At 39.8% G+C, this 23,736-nt stretch overlaps 1 protein-coding gene across 2 annotated transcripts in view; it reads right to left on the minus strand.

Annotated features, from left to right (window-relative positions):
• CA13 (carbonic anhydrase 13) overlaps positions 1-9,046 on the minus strand; it is a 32,604-nt gene extending 23,558 nt beyond the window's left edge. For both annotated transcript variants that reach the window (XM_044245374.1, XM_044245373.1), the window contains exons 1-2: positions 8,952-9,046; positions 4,242-4,439 (exon numbers count right to left, since the gene is read on the minus strand). In XM_044245374.1, the coding sequence (XP_044101309.1) occupies positions 4,242-4,439; positions 8,952-8,988 (235 nt within the window). In that variant the 5' untranslated portion in view covers positions 8,989-9,046. The remainder of the gene's footprint in view (positions 1-4,241; positions 4,440-8,951) is intronic.
• Between the last annotated feature and the right edge of the window lie 14,690 nt (positions 9,047-23,736).

The following is a 23,736-nucleotide window of genomic DNA, read 5'->3' on the forward strand; positions in this document are numbered from 1 at the left end:
CTCATATAAGAGGTCTACAGAGATTAAGAAACCTGAGTTAAATACCATAAAAGTTTGGAAAATGTTTAATATCTTAGTAAAAGGGTCCTTGTCATTTGTCATATGCTGCAAAGACCAACAATGTTGTGAAACTAGAAATGTATATGTTACTCCCTTGAATTTGACTTTGTTAGAAATTTGCTAACCCTACTTATTTCATGAAACTACACTGTTGTCAGTGGTCTTAAATGATAGGCAAGGCTTGCAACAAAATCAGAAAAAAAAAATTTAATAATTAACACACTTGTCTATGCATTTATTTACTGCCTATCCCACCAGCATACAAACTCTTTTAAGGCAGAATCTCTCTTGTTCTTTTTGCATCTTCAGTGCCTAGGACAGTGTCTGCATCAGTAAAAACCACTAACATAGAATAGGAAAAAGACTTCCTCTGGAGAAGCACTTCTCCATAGACTTTGGTTCATAAGGTGGGTCCTGAGTAAGTGACCTAGGAATTGCTAAAGAACATGTTCTTATGACTCTGACTCTAATGAAAGTCGTAGCCTAATCACTAAACAGTTCTCTGAAGTAAAGCTACGTGAACAGCACATCTGTATTTTGCTTGCATCTAGGAAAAGAGGAACCAAACAGCACAAAACTGTCAGGATTGTACTGTGAGAGAGAGACCAAGGCCATAAATGTTTCTGGTCCCCGGGGCCTGAATTCTTTATGGAACCAGGAAAGTCTTTATTCAATCTGGCTTCTTTTGCTCTGAGCATATGCACACCACATTACTCTCTCATTGCTCATTCATTCAATGATTCTGAAGAGCTTACTTACAGGCCTGCAACTATGTTCAAGGCTAATTAAGTATGGGATGCTGAAAATAAGGTCATCCCTACCCTCAAGGAACTTACAGTCTAGTGAAGGGAAACATCATTACACTAAAGCTTTGTAATGTCTACATTGTCACAAATCAGCAATTCCGTTTCCTGCAGATCTGGGCTTCTGGGAGGGATCACACAACTAAGATATCTTTCCCCCAGATCTTTTTCTGTTTTGTTTTGGTTTCTTTTCTTTTCTAACGTATAACTTCAGATCTTGTGAATTTGGTTGATTTCACGTAGTTACCTAGAACAACGTAACTAGATCTTGACAACTAGACTGAACTGAGAAATTAATAATTTCTAGAGGTGAAAATTAAAGAATAAACACTGAACTCATCAAGTCACTGGTATTCCTAGGAGGCCTTTCTTAATGAGAAATCAGCTTCCTTTTGATATCTTTAAAAAATTTCAGCACAACATATCTCATATATGGTAAGGATACAGACCTGTTATGTATTCTGTGTTATTATTAGTAGTTATTAATATTGTTAAGTGCTTACTATATGCCAGGAACTCTCATTTATTAAAATAAAAAATTAGTGGGCGCCTGGGTGGCTCAGTGGGTTAAAGCCCCTGCCTTCGGCTCGGGTCATGAACCCAGGGCCTTGGGATCGAGCCCCGCATCGGGCCCTCTGCTCAGCGGAGGGCCTGCTTCCTCCTCTCTCTCTGCCTGCCTCCCTGCCTACTTGTGATCTCTCTCTCTCTGTCAAATGAATAAATAAAATCTTTTAATAAATAAATAATTAGTACAACAGCTTTTAAAAATTAAATATTCAAACAACGAATAATCCACTAATACTTAGGTGTCAAATGGTAAGTATTAATTGACTTCTGGTGGTTTGTAATTTTATTGGGACTTCACCTATGTAGACTAACTTGTCCTGTACCATAATGCCTTATCAATTTTCTTTGTCCTCCAGGAAACATCATACCAAAAAAAAAAAAAAAAAAATGTTAACTGAAACACACATTTACTGAGTACCTATTGTGTGCAAGGCACCATACTAGACAGATGAATAAGACAAAGCTATTGCCCACAGGGAGTCTTCAGCTGAGTGGGAAGAGAACCAACCAGCAGTTACAATGCAATGGGGGAAGTTCTGTGATAGGACAAGTCTGGGGTGCCACAGGGAGAGTTGTGGGGCCAGTCAGGTGAGATTCCCAGAGCTGAGATCCTGTCTGAGTACGGAAAGCCCAGAAGCTACGGTGAAAATGCCCTTGTCTTTCCTTACCAGATTATTATTTCTCCTCTACCACAGCCAACAGGCCTTCTTCCCCCAGAATTTCATATCCTCCTGCCCCCTTTTTACCTTTTTTTAAGATTTTATTTATTTATTGGACAGAGAAAAAGAGAGCCCACAAGCAGGCAGAGGGGCAGGCAGAGGGAGAGAGAGAAGCAGGCTCCCTGCTGAGCAAGGAGCCCAATGCGGGACCTGATCCCAGAATTCTGGCATCAGGATCTGAGCCAAAGGCAGACACTTAACCAACTGAGCCACCCAGGAGCCCCTGCCCCCTTTATAAAGTTAAATTTATAAAGTCCTTTATAAAGGACTATTAAAATTCTAATGGGTGACGCACTGGAGGTTAACCACACGGAATGCAACTTCCCAGACAAAGAAGCCCTACAAGGACCATGAGGAAGGTTGCATGTCTGGTTTTTTGATTGGTGGGATTCAGAGTTAATTTTGGTCAAGAATGTCTTCTTTACAAAATGGAAACCGTTTTCTTCAAATCAAAGTGGTTTGCTACAGAAAGTATCTTTGTGTTTTTTGTAGTTTACCAAAGAAAAAGAAAAGCTAACAATTTATTTTAACTATAGTGGTTTCTACTTTTTCACTGATTTAATACCCAGAATAACCATGAAACATTCTTTTATCTTGAGAAAAAAGAATGAGAATCGTGACCCATATTTATGTAGTTTCTGTCTCAGAGGGTACTAAGTACTTCACAGACATTTCCAATTAACCCTGGTAATTTTACTGTGATCTAGATAAGAGAGAAACCTTCACATTGGGGAGAGGGCACACATTACCAATCACAGACACAGTGTCAAATCTGGAAACACAAACAAACTGATTCCCCTGGGTTAACCCAAAGTAGAGGGAAAACAGGAGGAAGAGGGAAAGAGACAGGGAGAAAGAGGAAGAGAGAAGGAGGGAGAGGAAGAAAAAGAGAGGGAGAGAGTAAACCTTAGTCATCATCAAATAAATTAGAGTAGGAATTTTTTATGACTAAGGCAGCTCACATTTATAAATAAAAAAACTTTGCAATATCTGGGTGGCTCAGTTGGTTAAGCATCTGACTCTTGGTTTCAACTGAGGTCATAATGTCAAGGTTGCAAAATCAATCTCCACGCTCAGCAGGGAGTCTCCTTGAGATTCTCTTCCTCGCCTTCTGCCCCTCCCCTCACTCATGAGTTCTCGCTCCCTCTCTCTAAAATAAATAAATCTTTAAAAAAAAAAAAAAAGCTTAAAGCTTTAGATGAAGGACAATTAATCACTTCTTACTCTAAAATTAGGAGTGGATAGCCTCAAGTTTTTATGTTTGAGATATATGCAGTATCAAACTATGATTATGGATGGTATAAACTTTATACTCAGGAAGCTTGGACTATTTACAATGTACCCATCAACCATATCTATTAATACAGTTTCATAAAACTGAGGGCTTGAAGACAACTGAATATAGTATATAAAAAGCGAGATCCCCCATCTCCCCCACAAGTTAAAAATACGTCTTAATCTTTCTTTGTGCATTTTTCCTCAATGCACTGATGAAAATACATCTTCTATGAATTTGACATATATGAGAAATTTTGTGGGCTTATAATTTTTGCTAATGATATAGTATCACATAAATACAGAATATTATTACTAACCTAAATCTCACTTAATGAATAAATCTTCTTCCAATTTAGGATTTTTATAATTTAACTATATTTTTCATTAATAGACCAAATACAGCATTATCCTAATATTGGACTAAAAAATAATTTGTCAGAAGCCTTAAGAAGTATTACAAAATTTGATTCTCTCTAATTTCTCTCATCCAAACTTTAAACTGGGTATCATCCATTCCTTGGGAGTTGATAATGCTTGAAGAAGGATTAAATGTTCATTTTAGGGAAATTCTCTTTTTCTACTTCATCTAGTTATCAAATTAACAGTAAACTAAAGTTTTATTCAGTTGGTCCATGACTTATTCACAGTGTGAAAGACATTATCCTATGAAACAGTGTAATAAAACTTTTATTACAAGCTCTAGTAAAGTACTGATAAGAAACACACAATCCATAGGTATTTTAAATATGAAAGATAAGAAATCATAATCATTCAAGACCCTCATCTCCCACCAAAAAAAAAAAAAAGAACCAACCTGATTTGTCCTCTGTGTCATCAAAGTCAACGCTGAAGGAATGGCCACTATTACTGATGATTTTGGCTGAGTTTGCATCATACTTGATACTAAGAGGTCGCAGGGAAGAATCATATTTCACTTCTTTGGTTTTAATCTCAATCGGTGATTGCTGATCCCCATCAGCAATAGGGAAAAATTTATTCCAATGAATAGGACCTTAAATATATAGAGCCAAAAGAAAAGAACTAATTAAGTTACTTCCTTTACCAAACAAGTGCACTGTGCTCCAGTTGAAAGAAAAACAAATTAGATCATCATCCTCAGGGCATTTATATCTAATTTTTTTTAATAAGACTAGTTGCTTTTATTATGGGTATAAAAACCTCCTGATTTGCCTTAATTCATTTGCAATTAACTATATGGACAAAAAGCATGTAGGTTTTAAAAAGTACTTTCTAGGGATGCCTGGGTGGTTCATTCAGTTAAGCATCCCACTCTTGGTCTGGCTCATGATCTCATGGGCCATTCTGTTGGGCTCCCCACTCAGCAGGGAGTCTGCTTAAGATCCTCTCCCTCTGCCTCTCCCCACCCTCTGCACACACGTGTGCTCTCTCTGACTCTCTCTCTCTAAAATAAGTAAATCTTTAGGGAAAAAAAAGTACTTTCCAAACTACAAACAACAGCACAATTCATCACTGAAAACAATGAGTTTCAGTTTCAGCTTGAAGAATGATCTGCGGTAGCTCCAGTGGTCAACAAGTTCATGGGATGAAAGAATTAATGGAACTGAAAAAGCTATGTAGCAAAAAAAGGGTTCAGTTCTATTCCTATTTCTTTCTTCTATCACTCACTGTTGTCCTCGGGTGTCACCCAAGCCTCGCTCAGTTGCCGCTGATGTGCAACAGGAACACTAAGGAAATATATAAATTTTTTATACAGCATAATCCAAATAAAATAGCTGCACCACATAAGGAAATGTAATATTGTTGATTATCTTCAGGGGAGTCAGGTAACAATTTCTTTCTTTCTTTCTACATTTCGAAGGGCCTTCTGAGGTTATTTTGCCAGTGTTACATTTGAATTCCTACACAAGGGACAATTGTCATCCTGATCCTCTACTCAAAAAGTTAAAATTGCATCTAGTTCCCAAGCCAGACATACTTGGTAAACTGACATGAACCAATAAGCGGGCAATTCGCTTGCCTACACTCTTCATTTCTCTGGGAGACTTGATTCAAGTTCTGCCTCCCCAAATCAAGAGCAAGATTCAAGAGCTTCAAGTAACCTCTAACTCATTTCAGACATGAGTAGTCACTATAGTTTAGAGGCTCTTCTTGTCTACTATGCCTGCAATTCACGCAATAACCACCAGGGCGGCAGAGCACAGGGCTACTGACCAAGCTTCTCCCTGTTTTCCCTAGATTTCTCTAACGTTCAAGTACTTATTAAAATTACATAGCATGACAATTAAACATTTGTTACTGACAACAACAACATTTTTTTAAAGGTTTTATTTTTTTATTGGAGAAAGAGAGAGAAAATATGAGTAGGGGAGGGGCAAAGAGGGAGAAGCAGGCTTCTCACTGAGCAGGGAGCCAGACATGGGGCTTGATCCCAAGACACTGGGATCATGACTTGAGCCAAAGGAAATCGCCCAACCAACTGAATCACCCAGGTGCCCTACAACAAATATTTTTTAAAGATAAGATTTAGAATGACATTTCAAGAAATGCAAATACATCACAATTATCACCAGCTTCAATCTCCAAACATAATGCTCCATATTACTCTTCAATTTTGCAAAGGAGAAAGCTTATGCTCTTTCCTTCACATATGCTTCAGGTATAAAAAGTCAGAGCATGACTATGTAACTATACACACAACTTAAAAGCTCTTCTCTTACGAACTGACACTTTGGACTTCAAAGCAACTTGAACATCAAAAGCCCTTGCCTACAACTTATTACAGAAAAAGCATTACGTTTCCTGATTTATTAAGTACTCCAGTTTACCTTTCTAGTACTTTCTCTGTGCAATCTAGTCCTTGCTTTAAGTGAAAGTTTTCCTATCTCACTGTCACCAAGTATGGCTTAACCTGCTAAGAATTAGATTTTGAATATGTGATGCATATATCACAAAATGTTGTTGACTTTTTTCTTTCTCTTCCTAATTCCTTTACTCTCCTATTGCCAATCCTTTATAACAAGAATATGTTAAAAGCAGAGGCAACCCAAAATAATATAAAAATAATCCCATTTTGCATAAATTATTCAATATCATCTATTAACCGCCATAGTTTAACCACCTTTTTAAAAATTTTTCCATCCAACTTTAAACCCATTTAAACATAGTTCTTAAGTAGAGATATATAGTGATTCTTCCACTGATTCAACAACTTTTTTTTTTTAAGATTTTATTTATTTATTGGACAGAGAGATCGCAAGTAGGCAGAGAGGCAGGCAGAGAGAGAGGAGGAAGCAGGCTCCCCGCTGAGCAGAGAGCCCAATGCGGGGCTGGATCCCAGCACCCTGAGATCATGACCTGAGCAGAAGGCGAGGCTTAACCCACTGAGCCACCCAGGCACCCCTGATTCAAGACATGTAGTTTTCAGTGTCACATTCCCTAACCTGAACCAATGAAACTATCACAGGTTAGTGCAAGAACTCTAAGTTTTTGGTGAAGGTAGTCCCCCCTTCCCAATGCCTCAACTCATGGTGTTCCATTTTATCATTGCTACTATACCCAGTTTAAGTTTCTTTTCAACTGCTAATTCACTGCTTCTGTCAGTGTAAACAGAAAACAAGCAACCAAACTTGCCCGGTCAGGTTCAACATATTTCCAGTAGGATTTTGCCACAGTTGATCTACTTACAGGTATGGTCCTTAGAAAGCTATTGCATCTAAAAGCAGGAAATGACCCTATAATTCTTAGCAGAAATATAAAATCACTCCTTGGTAGTGGCTTTTCAGAGATAAATTTTTTAAATTTCTGAAGATGAGCTCCATTGGAGCCACTATTTTCTAACATATAAACATATTAAAGAGTGATCAGTACTCACTGATTGAAAACACTCTTTTTCTTCCTAACTATCGTGAGGGCACGGTCGATACCCAGTAACCATTAAATAACAAAAATTAAAACCATTTCAGCAAAGAGGGAAATTAAAAGAAATTTGTTTTGTGTTTTTCCCCCAAACATAAATTGAAAAGTAGCAAAAGTATGAGATTATAATTATAGTTTTAGTCAAAAAGAAATTCACCTAAATTATACCTTTTATTATTAAAGTTCTAAATTTCACCTGCTGCCATTTTTAAACTGGCAAGTCAATCATAACCTCAAAAAGGCTACAATGACAAATGAAGCTTTTCTGTTCCTTTGTGAAAATAAACTTTCTATAAAATTTGACTGTATGGTACTGTTCAATAATATACATGTTAATCCAAGGAAGTATTATTATTATTATTCACAGATCTAATTTTGACAGTGATTCCCTATCAGGCTTTCTTGGTGTCACTTTGCAGTTATTTCAAATAATTGAAAAATTATTTCAAATATTTTTTTAAGATTATTTATTTATTTATTTGACAGAGAGAGAGAGAGAGATCACAAATAGACAGAGAGGGAGGCAGAGAGAGGGGGGGGGGGAAGCAGGCTCTCTGCTGAGCAGAGAGCCCGATGTGGGACTTGATCCCAGAAACGTGAGATCATGACCCGAGCCAAAGGCAGCGGCTTAACCCACTGAGCCACCCAGGCGCCCCCAAATAATTTTTTTTAGGATTTTATTTATTTGACAGAGAGGGAGAGATCATAAGTGGGGGGGGGGGCTTCAGGCTCCCTGCTGAGCAGAGACCCCCCCCCCTCCATGCGGGAGCTTAATCCCAGGACCCTGAGATCAGGACCTGAGCTGAAGGCTTAACCCAGTAAGTCACCCAGGTGCCCCTCAAATAATGGTTATTTTGATGATATAGTATATAGAAGAAAAAAGTATACATTTTATTATAACTGTCACTCCCATCAATAAGTACATGTTCACCAACATGCTAAAATTTGAATGATCCTGTCTCTGCAAACAGGGTGTGGGAGAGGGAGAAAGGGTGAAGAAGTAGCCTGAAGTATAACTTCATTTTTTTCAGAAAGAACCTAAGTCTTCCTAAAGCTAACAGTACCAAATTGCCATGGCAATATTTTATAGTAACAATTTTAAGAAAATTGCAGTATTTTGGTGGCCAAGAAGGCAACTTCAATCTCCAGGGTTGCAATTCAGTTATTAAAATTTCTTAAGTATAGCTTCAAATGTTTTGCATGATTTGTTTCCTCTAGGTGAATAATTAAAAACCTGAAAGCGAACTTGTCCTCAATTCATTAAAGTATGTCATCAGACTTCTAATCTCCGTGCCTTTCACTGATAAGTAGTTACTAGGGAAAGTGCTCGGCTTTTCAAAGGAAAGTGAATGGACGCGAGACGAAGATTTCGGGGTCCGGGGAATCTTCACGGGGGTAACGCACGCCAACCCTCACCCCCACCATCAACACCCGCCAAAAGACGCTTTTCCTGCCTACACAAGACTAAGCCTTCCCTCCACTTCCTGCATTCAGCTTTGGGGAAAGCCGCCCCATTTAAAGAGGAACCAAAAAGTTTCTCGCAAGTGCGGGATCAGCAGCGTGTGCTCTGTCCCCCACAGCCGCCCCCCGAGCAAAGCCCTCCCTCGGACCTGCAGAAGGCGCTCACCGTTGTGCTCGCCGTATCCCCAGCTGAGCCGCGACATGGTCCCTCGGGTGAGAGGCAGAGGAAGATGTGGCAGGGCAGCGAGAGGAGGGAGCGAGCGGGGCAAGCGCGCGAGGGGGCGGAGGCGGCGGCCAGCCTAGGGAGGGTCCGCCCGCCGCCGCCTGGCAGATACCGAGCGGTGAAACCCCGGGGCCAGGGCGCTAACGACCTCGCCCGCCAGGGGACAGCGGCGTGCAGGAAGGCGGCCGCACCTCTGAGGGCGACCCGGGGCGGTGGCGCTGAGCTGGGGCCAGGGGCAGGAGTTTGAACTCCAGAGAGCGAGAGTGGGCTTGATAGAGAGGCAGAGGGGAAGGGTGGGAGGAGGCAAAGAAAAAGAGAAGGGTTTCCAGAGGGGATTTTCTGCTTCCTGAGAAGTAGTCACCCCGGGAAAGGGTCGCTTAGAAGGCTATCCTGGGAATGAATGAATCACCTGAGCCTGAAGCTGTCAGGCTGGGAAGCGGGGCTGCTCATGGAGACAAGGTCGTTGATGGTGGCGGTGGTGGTGGTTACAAGTACAACACAATAATGACGATGGCAACAGCCACAGAAATAATTTAGTTGCTATTCATTAAGGGCTTACCATAGGCCAGTGTCTGAACCAAGACATTTACCATTTTGCCATTAGATCCTCAACATTCCTTTGAGGCAGATATTATAATTGCCCCCAGAGGCTTAAGAGAAGCTAAGTAACCTGCCCCGGTCGGTCACGCTGCTAACAGGTCCCGAGAGTTCCTACTAAAAAGGGTCGGATGTCCCTTCCCTTCCCCAGCCTGGCTCCGCGGCCCATTCATCCTGTTCCCTTCCTATCTCTCCCTCAGCAGGCTGTGGCTTGAGGAGTGAAGGTACCAACCTGATTATTGATTCTTGGCCCAGAAGTTCTGCTGCCCTTTTGTCCCCACTGAGAGGAGGGTGTTCATTCTGTCTTGTCTTGGATGCATGGTAGGATTGCTGTCCTAGGGCTGAAAGCAGAGCTGAACTGACTCCAGAGCCTTGAATTTCTGTCCTAGAGTAGTGGGTGTTCTGGGCTCAGAGTGAAAAACAAAGAGAACTCTGAGACCTGCCAGGATTATAATTACTGTTCCAGCTGCAGAAGGGTTTGAGTGGGGTCAATTTGAAATTTCAGACCGAACTGTGCAGTGTTATTTATGGACAGACTAAGGCAAAGAACTTCTCCATGGTCATATGAGCCTTCCATAAGAGATGTAAGAGTGGCTCTTCAATGATCATCATCCACTTTCTCTCGCCATCCACACAGCAGCTGCTTAATGTGGTAATTGCAAGTCCCAGGAGGGTACCTCTTTTGGTAACCACTGTACTGTTTAGGGACCACTAAATAAAGATCAATTTGAATAATTCTTCTTTAGACCTGACCTAAATACCCCATAGTGCAGCCTGCACTTCCTTCTGCTTCTGTAAATCTTAATGAGGTTAGAATGCAATGGGAAAAAATTTTTATACAGCCATAAGTACAATCAAATCTATGCTCCTCTTATACCTAAGGGAAAGCACAAGCTTTCTCTTCCATATTCTCTGGCACAATTGGGTTCATTTATGCTGGCATAGTAGTGGCCAAACTTTCAAAGTTTTACCTATATTTCACTTTCACTACAAAAGACAAAATACATATATGTATATATTTATAGGCAAATATATATTAAAGTACTGTGCTCCAAAATACACAAAAATTCTTGAAAACTCCACAGTAAGACAACAACCTGATGAAAAAATGTTCCAAAGACCTTAACAGACATCTTACCAAAGAAGATACAGATATTGCAAATAAGCACATGAAAGATGCTCCACATCATATGTCACCAGGAAAATACAAATTAGGACAATAATGACATACTACTACATACCTAAGAGAATAGTGAAAATCCAGAACACTGGCAACACCAAATGTTGGCAAGGCTGTGGAAGTATAGGAACTTCCATTCATTCATCATGGGAATGCAGAATGGTGCAGCCACTTTAGAAGACAGTTTGGCAATTTCTTACAAAACTAAACACACTCTTACCATACGATCCAGCTATCACAGTACTCAGTATTTATCCAAGTGAAGAGTTATAAAAATCTGCACATAAAAGCCACATAAAAATCTGCACATGGATGATTATAGCAGCTTTATTTTTAATTGCCAGAACTTGAAAGCAACCAAGATGTCCTTCAGTAGGTGAATGGATAATTAAACTATAGGGCATCCAGACAACTGAATATTATTTAACACTAATAAGAAATGAGCTATCAAGCCATGAAAAGACATAGAAAAACTTCAATGTCATACTGGTAAATGAAAGAAGCCAATCTGAAGACTACGTACCGTATGCTCCCAACTATATGGTATACTGAAAATGGCAAAACTATGGAGAGAGTACAAAGATCAGTGGTTGCCAAGAGGGGGGGCAGGTGGTGCTGAGTAAACAACACAGAAGAATTTTAGGGCAATAAAAATACTCTGTATGAGGAGCACCTGGGTGGCTCAGTCGGTTAAGTGTCCAACACTGGATTTCAGCTCAGGTCATGATCTCAGGGATGTGAGATGGAACCCTGCATCAGGCTCTGTGCTGGGCATGGTGCCTGCTTAAGATTCTCTCTCCCTCTTTCTCTCTCCTTCTTCTCCTTACCACACTCCCTCCTTTTCTAAAAAAAATACTCCATATGATATTACATTGATTCGTACATGTCATTATACATTTGTCCAAAGCCACAGGATATAAAACACCAAGAGTGAACCCTAAGGTACACTATTAACTGTGGGTGATAAGGATTTAAGTTCATCATTTGAAATAAATATAGCCTCTGGAGGAACAAGTTGATAATGAAGGAGCCTAAGCATGTTGGAGATTTTATGGGCTCTGTCTGTACCTTTCTCTCAATTTTGTTGTGAATCCAAAATTACTCTAATAAATAGCTTTTTTTAAAAAAATTAGCAAAATAGGGACACTTGGGTAGCTCAGTTGGTTAAAGCCTCTGCCTTTGGCTCAGGTCATGATCCCAGGGTCCTGGGATCGAACCCCGCATTGGGCTCCCTGCTTGGCAGAAAGCCTGTTTCTCCCTCCCCCACTTCCCCTGCTTAATTTCCTCCTCTCACTGGGTCTCTGTCAAATACATAAATAAAATCTTTTTTAAAAATTAGCAAAATAAACTCACAAAATACTAATGAAGTCATGTAAAACACAAACACACACATACACACACACACACACACACAGAGGAGGTAGCATGTAGGAGGTACACTGCTAAATTTGGGACAATTTGGCCATCAAAAAAAATAACAGTAGTAATAGACTGTGACTTCCACTCCCCAAAATATCCATGAGTCCATAGTGATATTGAAAGAGAGAGAAAATGCTTCTTTATGAGAGAATGCAAGCTCTAAATACAGATAAAGTGGTAGAATTATAAAACCATCAATATTGCAAGACTGGTGTAATATCTGGTTCAGGTAAGGATTAGTAACGAGTGTTAAAATTTCTAGGTGAAATGCTATTAGGGATTAGGATATTCATTCAGCCTGGGATTAAGAGACAAAATACATGTCACAACCAAACGTAATGTGTTACCCTCAACTGGGTCCTAGATTGGAAAGAAAGACATGATCCCTGCATTGGGGACAGTTAAAGAATTGTAAACACAGACCACATACAGGTGATATTATTGAATTGATGTTAATTTTCATAGATGTGGTGATGGTACGGGCAATACTTTAGGAGATGAATGTCAAAGCAATAGGGCCGAGGTAACTTCCTGTCTGAGATTGACTCTCAGATGTCTCAGTCGAAAATTGGTGAATTTTGCTGAAGGATGTCCTCATGTTACAACTCTTACTTTTTTTGTTGTTGTTAAGTTTTAAATTTTTCAAAAAAAAAAAATCTGGGTTGACGGAAACCTTGTATTTCCTCCAATTAATGACCCACTAGCTTGCTAAATAACCTTTTATAACTAGGTGTGGGTTTTCTCCTTAACAAAGAACCTTTGTCTCCAGGTTCATAACCATGAAGTGTTAACACGTAGAGGAAGATTAACACTGATCAGGGAACCCAAGATTCCTGACCAAACATGTGGCCATAATCTCCACTTCACTCTTGATTCAATTAGATCCAGTTCAAGTATCTTTGCAACAAAGCATGCTTAAGTCAGATCATTTCTTCAGTGATCACTGTGTGTTACGAACAGCATTTATAAGTGATAACTCTAGCCATAAAAATATTTCATTAAGAATGGTAACATATTGAGAAAATACCAAAGTATGAATTAGTATTGTTCTATGAGGGCACAAATAAATATATACAGACTCTTCCTCTAAGATGCACGTTTTTTCAGGGATTCTTTTTAGAAACTGATTGTGAACCCAAGTGGCTATTATTATATGGCTTTTCAAGCAGTAAACTGAGAAGAACAAAGTTCCTCAGTTACCTAGAGAAGCAGGGCACACATTTGAGGACATAGCCCCAATTTACAGAGTCCCAAGTCCAAGGTGTTCCACTCTGTGCCCATTTCTTTCATTCAAGTCCTGTGATTTGCACAGCTGGGACTTATTAACCACAGGAATGTCTTATCACTTGATATCTTTGGAGAGTGTGGGTTTTATGGAGCTGATACTATGTGGGGGTTTTGATTTCTTTAATGTCCCATTCCTAAGGTTATCTTAAGGTTATTCTAAGGTTAGGATTGTGTAAGGCAATCTCCTAAAGGGGCTAAAGGAACTTGCCCAAGTGACGCAGGTTTCATGTCAAGATGGGAATATTCAGACCAGAATTGAAAAGGTAGCTTTGGTGAATCACCTCTCAAATCACTTTCCAGATAATAACTTCAAGAAACTGGAGCCAAATATTTTGTCCTGTATTGTCAGACAAGAATTTAATTAATTGTTATTAGCTTGGAATGGCTAATTTGGAAAGAAGTCAGTTTCACTCTATTGCTGTCAACTCTTTGAAATATAATGACAGATAGAATGAGTGGTGCTAACAGGCATTCTGTCATCAGCACTTATAAGGTTCACCTACCCCCTTTTGTCCTCTAGGGAAGGACAGTGTGTTCTCTCAAGAGCAACACCCAAATCCTCATCTCACCATCAAGCAAGGTTTGGTAGATCCCCTGCTCCAAGAAGTTCTCTGCTGGATACCACCATTTTACCACAAAGATTTGATGCACTAGCCCTACCTAGCAAAACTTTCCACTCCCACGAAACATATACCATTATACCCTTTATAACCTCTGAGTCCAACTCTGCTTCCTCTTGATCATTGCCATTAGCATTCTAATACATTCTAGAATTTCCTCTTTTTAGAAGTAAAATCACTCCCTGAACATACACATAGCTCCCATTTGCTGCCCATCCATACTGTTCGGTGTTCATTCCTTGGGTTCTTTTATACCCAACTGTATTAGTAACCTTTCTCCAGAAAAACAGAATCACACATTGTCTCTCTCTCTCTCTCTGTGTGTGTGTGTGTGTGTGTGTGTGTAAAAGAGATTTTGTGTAAGGGATTGGCTCACACAGTTATGGATACTGACAACTCCTGAGATTTACAGGATGAGCTGGCAAGCTGAAAACTCAAAAAAGCCAAGCCAAGCATGATGCTAACCTTTTTTCAGTAGAGGGACATCACAGAAAAAGACTGTTTCCCTGGTTTTTGTGTACTGCATTTTTGTTTTCTTCTTGCTCCCACTGGCCTTCTGACAGAGAGAGGTGTGAGTAGACATGCAGGGGCGCAGTGGCCCAGCCTCATGCCAAGACTGTGCAGTCCCTCAGCAAGTCCACAGTCCCAGCCCCAAACCAGTAACCCTCTCCTCAGAACTCCTGAAGCAAACACCACACATCTCAGCTCTCCTGCCACCCTGCCGGCAAGCAGATGCCTCAGTCCTCTGCACACCTACCCACAAGCCTCAGGCAGTCTGCACCCTGGTGCTTCTGACACAGACACTGCCCTCTAAGTTGTGTATCACCCTGCAGAGACATGGTTCCCAATCCCGAGTTCCGCTGCACCCCTTCATGCCAGACTTGGCCCACTGAACCCCAGAGGAGTGTCTCCTGCTTGCCTGGCAGCTATGGACCAACTCTGCCATGGGGCATCCCATGAACTTCTCTGCCATCCATCCAGTGGGCTACAACCACACCTCTCCAGTGATCTGAATCCCAACCTTGGAGGGGAGGGCAACTTCCAAGTTCGTCCTTCCTTGGAAACTCCCCCTTAGCCGGTGGATATTCTTTATAGTTCTCTTACATCTTATTCCTTGGTATAGTTAATTCCTTATGTCAACTTTTCCTGTTAAAAATTATTGTATGTGGGGCACCTGGGTGGCTCAGCTGGTTAAGCAACAGCCTTTGGCTCAGGTCATGATCCTGGAGTCCCAGGATCGAGTCCACATCCAGCTCCCTGCTCAGTGGGGAGTCTGCTTCTCCCTCTGACCCTCCCCCATCTCATGCGCTCTCTCTCTCTCTCTCTCTCTCTCGCATTCTGTCTCTCTCTTAAATAAATAAATAAATCTTTAAAAAAAATTGTTGCATGATTTTTGTCTCCTCGTTAGAACTTAACTAACACAATTACATCTTTCGCATTTTTTGTCTTACTAAGTCTTGTAATCTGATGTGTATTTCACTCTTACAGAATACCTCAGTTTAGGCTAGCCCATTACAAGTGACTGATAGTCACATGTGGTGAGTGGCTACTGTATTGGGCAGCATAGCATTAGATCCACTGAACTGCATCCAACTGCTGCAATTTAAGGTCTGAAATGGAATCAATTCTTTCCTCCCCATCTCAGTTTCCTTCCCACAGTTTTCTGTCTTATTAAATGGCACCACCCCCCACCCAATTGTGCAAGTCAAAACTTAATAGTCATACTGATTCTTGCTTTTCTTTTTTTCCCTTCCCCTCCAAATTTTGTCTATTTTAATCTCTAAACAACCAGTTGATATGACAAAGAAATAAAACAGAAAATTAAACTGTAAATGTGAAACAAGATTCCAAAGATGAGTAATTTTCAAAAGGCCTTCCTGCTATTTCTTCCTAATCAAAATCTCAGCTTCTTAAAAAGTAGCAAGACTCCAGCTCAATAAGGATGTGGTGAATTTGGAATGCTCATACACTCTTGGTAGAATTGTAAAATATACGGTCTTTCTGAAAACAATTTGGTAATATAAATCAAGTATTTTAAGTATTTATAACCTTGGGTTTTATTCCTAGGCAGGCTCCCCAAGAAAATATTAAGAGATCCTCTCAAAGGTTTATGCACAAATATGTTTATTATAATGTATTTATAACAGAATGTCAGTCATAAGAGAGTTGAAGTAACTTATTATATATCAAAAAGACATAATTTTAAAAAGACATAAATATATTTTCAATGTACTTATTAATAAGTATATATGCTTATATTTATAGATTATAAATTTTTACCTGGAAAGAAATTCCAATTTTTAATAAACAACACAGCATAACTGCTTAGGAAAAAAAAAGCTGCAAAGAAATATATTTTTGAAAATCTGAGTCATAGAACTTATTCACTGTTCAAAATATTTATGAGATTACCTTTAGATGCTAGGCAGTTTTGAGGTCCCTGGGTGGTGCAGTTGGTTAAGCGTCTGACTCTTGGTTTCAGTTCAGGTCATGAGCGAAGGGTCCTGATCTCAGGGTCATGAGATCGAGCCTCAAGTCAGGCTCTAACTTAGCATGGCGTCTGCTTAAGATTCTCTCTGCCTCTGACCCTCCCTGCCTAAAATGAATGAATGAATGAATAAGACAGGCATATATGAAAATAAAAGAGAGTGGAAGTCATAGTGTATGGTTTCTGAGTCTAAGTCATAAAAGACATTGCAGTTTCCCACTTGCTCTCTTGGATCACTCAGCCTGATGATAGCCAGCTTCCACACTGTAAGAATACCCCAACAGCCCTACAGGGAAGTCTCCTGGAGAGGATTTCAGGCATCCTGGCACTAATCAGCACCAACCTACAGCCACAGGAGTGAGTTCCCTTGCAAGTAGATCCCTCAGACCCAGGCAAGCCTTCAGATGACTGCAGGCCCAGCAAACACCCAACTGAACCTCAGGAAAGACCCTGAGCCAGAACCATAAAGCCAAACCCCTCCCAAATTCCATACACACTAAAATAATGAGATGGTAACCAAGGATTGTTGTTGTGAGTGACTGAATTTTGTGGTGACTTGTTGTGTATGAGAGAACTAATACAGCAGCAAACAAACAAAACCAGACAGAAGGCTCTGCCTGTATGGAGCTGACATTCTAGCAGGAGGAGACAGATTCAAAAACAAAATGAATAAATATATTATTGTATGGGACAATAGTGTGATAGCAGAGAAGGAATGTAGGAAGACTTGGAACTTTATAGAAGTAGTCACTTTATAGAAGCCCCCACTGAGAAGACAGAGCGAAGGTCTGAAAAATGGTGAGAAAGGAGCCTGGTAGATATTTAGGAAGAGAGTGCTCAAGGCAGAATGGTCCAGAAGGAGGAACACACCTGGCATGGATTACAGAACAGGAGGAAAGCAGTGGTGGCAAGGGGCAGTCACATATGGCTTCAAAGGCTGTAGTAAGCACTCTGGTCTTTATTCTGAATGACGTGGGGAACTATGGGGATTTTGAGCTGAGGAATGACATGATTTGCTTAACATTTTGGCAGGATTCCTCTGGCCACTGGGTTTGCATAGAGATTAAAGCGGGAGAACCAATTAGAAAGCTATTCCGATAACCCAAATGAGAGGAAGGTAATGGAGAGTAAAATCAGAATGTAATCATTGCTGGGGTGTTTTTTGTTTGTTTGTTTTCTTCTTTACACTTTTCTGAATTTTCCATTTCTACAAAGACCCTTCATGACTTTTCTAATCCAAAAGAAAATCAAGTCTTTAAGGAGCCAAATGTTTGTGAGAACTTTAAGTCCTCAGTATTTCTTGTTTGTTAAAATATAGATGGCCATGTAATTCTTAGTAGGATTTCAGCACATCAGGTTTGCTATAAAACACAAAGAAAAAAGTAAAAAACTATTGACTTTAGTCTTCACAGACTCTGAACACTACAATTTCAACTGAAAAACAAAATTATTTTTGAGCTTTAGACAGCTTGAATATTTGCATTATCAACTAAACTTGGTAATTACAAAGCACAGCATCCTTTCACTTTTTACTTTTAAATACTGTCGAAATTTAGAGTGTCAAATTGTAATTAAACAGCACGCTGCCTTCTTTACCTTTGCTAATTTTCTGAGTTTTAAACATGTACTTGCTAAATATGCCACAATTCCTGCAATTTTTAACCATTACTTGGATTTTAACCAAGCATCATAAAAAATGTGAAAGGACTTCATGTACCCTTTGTATATTTTTATTGCCTTTGCACTATGTATTTGAACATTCTTAACTTTCAAATATTGCATATACAAGCCCTCCTTTATGACTATAATTAGTTTAGTTTCAGGGTTTCTAGGCACTTGGCCAGGAGATTACTCTGGATAAAAATCTGTTCAATTAATTTAAAACACATTTGTTGAGCACCTAGCATTCCTGAGGAACAGTGCTACAAGAAGATAAAAAGAAGTGTTCTTCTGGGTATTTTTAGTCATGGTAAAGGTGATAGAGCTTTAAAGTCATTTCTAGTATATTGGCTACAATACCTTGCTTGCTTTTTTTACACTTCAGGGAATTTTATTTCATTTAACAAATGTTTATACCATTCCTCCCATGCATTGGAAATACAAAATACTACATGGGATTGGTGACTGAGTAATAAGTTGGCCCCAGAGAGGCTCGTGGGTGTCTCAGTTGTTAGGCGTCTGCCTTCGGCCTGGACCCAGGTCCATGTCAGGCTCCCTGCTCAGCAGGAAGCCTTCTTCTCCCTCTCCCACTACCCCTACTTGTGTTCCCTCTCTCACTATCTCACTCTCTGTCAAATAAATAAATAAAAACTTTAAAAAAATAAATAAATAAAAACTGGCCCTTGAAGAGTACATGGAAAATCAAGAGACAAACATGCATACAAGTAATACGTTGTTTGAAATATAGAAAATACATAGTAAAACACTAAAGCCTGTGAGTTTCCTCCTGCAGCTTTATAATAACCTGCAGAAGTGAGTCATTTTTTTCTTCCCCCAAAAGGGTTAATGATCTCTTTTCATTTCTTGATTCTAACCGTCCAGATATTTTCAGGAATTTGACCTAGTTAGAAAGGTGGAGGGTCCTGCCTGTTCTGTTCCACTTTCTTATATAGACTGTGTTACAGATATGTTTATTCTTAGTCTAAAATTAAATGCTTCTGTCACTGAGGGGTTAGAGGGAAAAAGAATCCCTATTTCCATAATCAACCATGAAAATTTTCATGATCTAATTGGCCCCTCATAAGAAATGCAGATTCACTGGAGGGTAGTTTAATTGTTTACTTGGCCCACAAAGAACCTATGCAGCATGGCAAAATGCATATCATTTTTATTGACTGTTCTTCATGCACTAATACTCAGGGGAGTCATATCGGGTGCACTGGTGTCCCAGGCTCTCTGTTATTTATTTCCTGAACCCCTGCCCCCTCACTGCCACCATTCCTTCTTCCAAACTACTTTCTTGCTGCCAATTAAACTAGCTCCCTATAAAAAGCCATACAGTGTGTGTGTGTGTGTGTGTGTGTGTGCGCGCGTGTGTGTGTGTGTGTAGGGAAGGGGAGTGCTTTATTTTCTATAGAATAAAAACCCAAACTTTGCTATCTGCTTTTTCCCCCCTTCTTCTTTCCCTCTTTCACTTTTCCTACCTTCCTTTCTTTCTTCCCTCCCTCTCTTCTTCCATCTTTCCTTCTTCCCTCCTCCTTTTTTTCCTTCTTTCATCGCAGCCTTCCCTCAAAATTAAGTCTAAAAGACATTAGGTCTTAATAAGGGAGGGGAGATGGCAGCATCTTTGGGAAAGTCCGAGCCCAAGCAGGGTAAGAGCACTATCCCTGCAGGTAGCAGCATCCAGGGTGAAGACACAATGGATGGTGTGAGCCTAGCGGGGCTGAGGGGGGCACTTTCGTGAAGCTGGGGTGGGAGAGGAGGCAACAGCGAAAGAAGACTGGTTACTAACAGGAGGATAAACCAAATGAGGGTTTAGTACCTATATTTAGAATAATATACATAGAATACTATACTTAGGGAGCCAGGTTTCTCACTGATGGGAGAAATAAATTACAAATATGAAAAGGCAGGAAAAAAATAAATCCTATAGTATTCAGTTCAAATTGGAGATACTAACATAAACTCATGGTTTTCCATGTAGAAATAAATACAGTTGGTGAGGTGTGTGAATGTGTACAGAGAGTTAGACAGGCAAATAGTATATAAACATGCATATATTGCGTAGATCTACCCGCTGAGGCCTAGAAGCAGCAACATTTCAGAGCTTGGCTTCTAAATATTATACGCACTAAAAGGAACCAGGGATCCGTGGAGAAATGACTGATTCTGGAACGTGGGATGTATAGGTTCAAATGAACCTGTAGTGCTTTGCTGTGCCAAAAAGTCAGAAGGTGGTCAGAGAAGGATGGGGCCAAGTCAAAGGGATATATGTGAAGGAGCGCTCATGGGCCAAATCTCGAGCAATGTGAACATCAAATAAATTATGATAAGAAAAGGCTATAATCCATTGAATAAAATAGCAACCCATGAGCCTGTACTAATAAATAAATAAATGAATAAATGAATGGAGAACAAAGTTTTTACTTACAATGGAATGTCAACTGATGACTATACAAGGAAGACAGAGATATAAAAATTACAATTTGGGAATCCACACAGTAATAATTAATTTACCCAAGATACATCAAGTACCAAAATCAGCATGAAAGTTTGATGAGGAGTGGGATATCAGCATAGCTCCAAATTGCTCCTCATAAAATACTCGTTGATTTAAAGAAGGAAAGGAGTAAGTCTATAGTGGAGAAACTTGGCAAAAAAATCTTAAGCAACCAAAGTTAACATCACAATGTTATCAGAATGAGACAAATCTAAATTACAAACCACCTGACAGGATGCAATGAGATCACAGCATCACTTTTGTGGTACTTCTGTCTACCTTCTCTCCCAAAAGTATATCCCGAATCAAATCATGAGGAAACAGAAAAACTCTGTTATGAAACATTCTACAAAATAGACTTATTTTTTAAAGTGTCAAACTATTGTGACTGAATGAAACTGAGCAGTGGGGAGAATAAAGTTGAATCAGTGAAATAAGTTTATCATAAAGTATCATCTATACAAGCCTGGTTTTATTCCAATAAAGGGCTATGAGATTTGTTATGAATGGTTTGCAATTATTTATTGTGCTCTCATTTTTCTCTTCTTCCTAACTATCCCTGTTTACTTGTTGAACTGCTTTCAAGACCAGTCTTTGAGGACCAGATCTGTTACAGAACTCTGCATTGCTGAGTGTCAACAGGAAAACTACGGTTTCTCAAAAATGTTTTCTCTACTTATGATTTAATTGATCTTTAAGGTCGTTAGAAAAACTGGAAATGTATTTGCATGTATTTTTAAAGATTAGAAAACTTGAAGTTATTTTTTCTTTATATATGATTTATTTGGTTCATAAGTAAATGACTTTCAGAAAATTAATGCAATCCTTTCTTTTGTCCTAGTAATATCTTATGCTCTCATACTTTGTATTTTATGAACTCTGCATAACACTCCTGAGAAGTAGGTTGGACAGGAGTAAAGACTCTCACGTACAAATGATTTTTAAAAAATTAACTCAAGACAATTTAAGCCAATAAAACAATGTTTTTGCTTAGGTAACTGAAAAGTCTAAGGATAGATCTTTCTCCCATCTATGGCTGAATCTAAAGACTCAAATCACATCATCAGGGTCCAGCATTCTATTGTTCGGTCTGTTTTCTTTTATAGACACTAAATGCAGGAGATAGCATTCTTTACCAGCTCTAGCTGAAAAATCTTTAGAGGAGGACTATAATTATCAGCTCAACCAGGACCACTTAATGGAGGAAGAATTGTTCCCTGGAAAGGATTCTGAGCAGAAAATGGATGTTCTCTGGGGTGAACATATCCTCTGAATGGTCATGTACATATGGGAAAGGGAAGCACAGAGAAATAAAGTAACTTTTTCATAATTACACTACTGTTGGTGAGAAAGGTAAACCAGAAATCTATGATGCCTTACTCACACTTCAGATAATACCTCTGCATTTGCCTATATAACCATGCTATTTCTTGGTGTATATGTCTTTATTTAACCATTTCAAAACAACAACAACAACAACAAAAAAAAAGGCCCATAAAGTTTTGTGAATACTATAATGTCATTCCATCTATTTCTTTGTCTTCCATATATACATCAACAACTTCACATTCAAGGAACCATACTTCTACCTGCCTTATTTGCTTCAATATTTGTGGATGACTCAGGCCCAGTAAAAGGATCTGATGATGATTTTCTGTAGCTTCAGCTTTATTTTGGTTTTTCCCCAAACATTATGAGCATTTTATACCAGCATTTTAAGGTGTTTTTAAAAAGTCAATCTTAGAATACAAAATTTGAACAAACATACATTGCCAGGTAATTATTCCTCTTTCTTTCATATATGCCCTACTTTTTTGTGATAGACATAAACACAATTACACGATTTACTGTAAAAGTGCCTCATCTTCCTATAAGGAGGCCAGTGGCTGATTTGGAGGAAAGAAAATTTGAGCGAGGGCTAACCCACACAGATCCTAGTTTGGTTTTGTCCACTACTAGCTTTGTAGACACCAGCCAGCAGCTTCAAATATGAGCCTTAGTAGTGTCTTCCTTGAAAAAGGGAGTGGTATTACGGCCTTATTTTGATACTTAGAATGTAGACTAAATTTTTATAATAAACGGATATATGTAAATACTTCTACATTTGTTTAAAATCTGGCTTTCCTATGAACTCATCAAAATAAGTTCAGAAATGCATAAAAACTGTTACCTTAATGTAGAATTCCTCTTGGTAGAATTGAGTCAATTTTCTAGAAAAACTCAAAATGTCTTAATTGAGAAATACAAATTCACAACCAGAAGGAAAAAAAAAAAAAAAGTTTCTCAGTTTCTCCTCGTTCCCTGACACTTGTTCTCTTTTTATATTTTCTAGTGCCTGGGCTGTACTGTTAGCAATACTCTTTTTGAATGAAAAGGGAAAAACATGCCATCTTCTCTTTCATTACAAACGTTCTCTTCCGACATTATAGCTCCCCATCCCTCCCAGCCACAAGGTTCTCCGCACGCCCCGGGCTGCCCCGACGCCAACCAGAGGCGCGCAGCGCCACCTCCTGGGAGCGTGGGCAGATCCAGCCGGGAATCTGCGGTTGAGGGCCCACGCGGTGACAGACTTCTCGGCTCGCAACCTCAGAAACGCCTCAGTGCTTTCTGTACACATCCTATCCACCCGGGAAATCCAGACTTGGCCGCATCTCCAACGCCCTTAGCTCGCCCGAGCCCAGTTTTGGTCCTCAATCCTGCCTAAAGTAAGGGATGCTCTTGGGGTGGGTTTTCCCAGGGTGGGTGGAACTTCGCAATAGGCCGGCAGGAGGAGGGCTTCCCTACGTTTAAAAGATACTTTAGAGAGTTAGCCCTGTGGGCGGGGCTACGTTACGAGGGTGGGAACCCGCTTGGGAGCGGAAATACGTTTGGCGGGCGGGGCTTCGTGTAGTCAGGCCCGAGCTCTGTGGGTGGGACTCCGCTCTGTGGGTGGGGCTTAACCCGGTGGGCGGAACTACGGCCTGTGGGAAGAATTTTGA

Source organism: Neovison vison, chromosome 4 (genome assembly GCF_020171115.1).
Source record: "Neovison vison isolate M4711 chromosome 4, ASM_NN_V1, whole genome shotgun sequence".
Lineage (NCBI taxonomy): Eukaryota > Metazoa > Chordata > Mammalia > Carnivora > Mustelidae > Neogale > Neogale vison.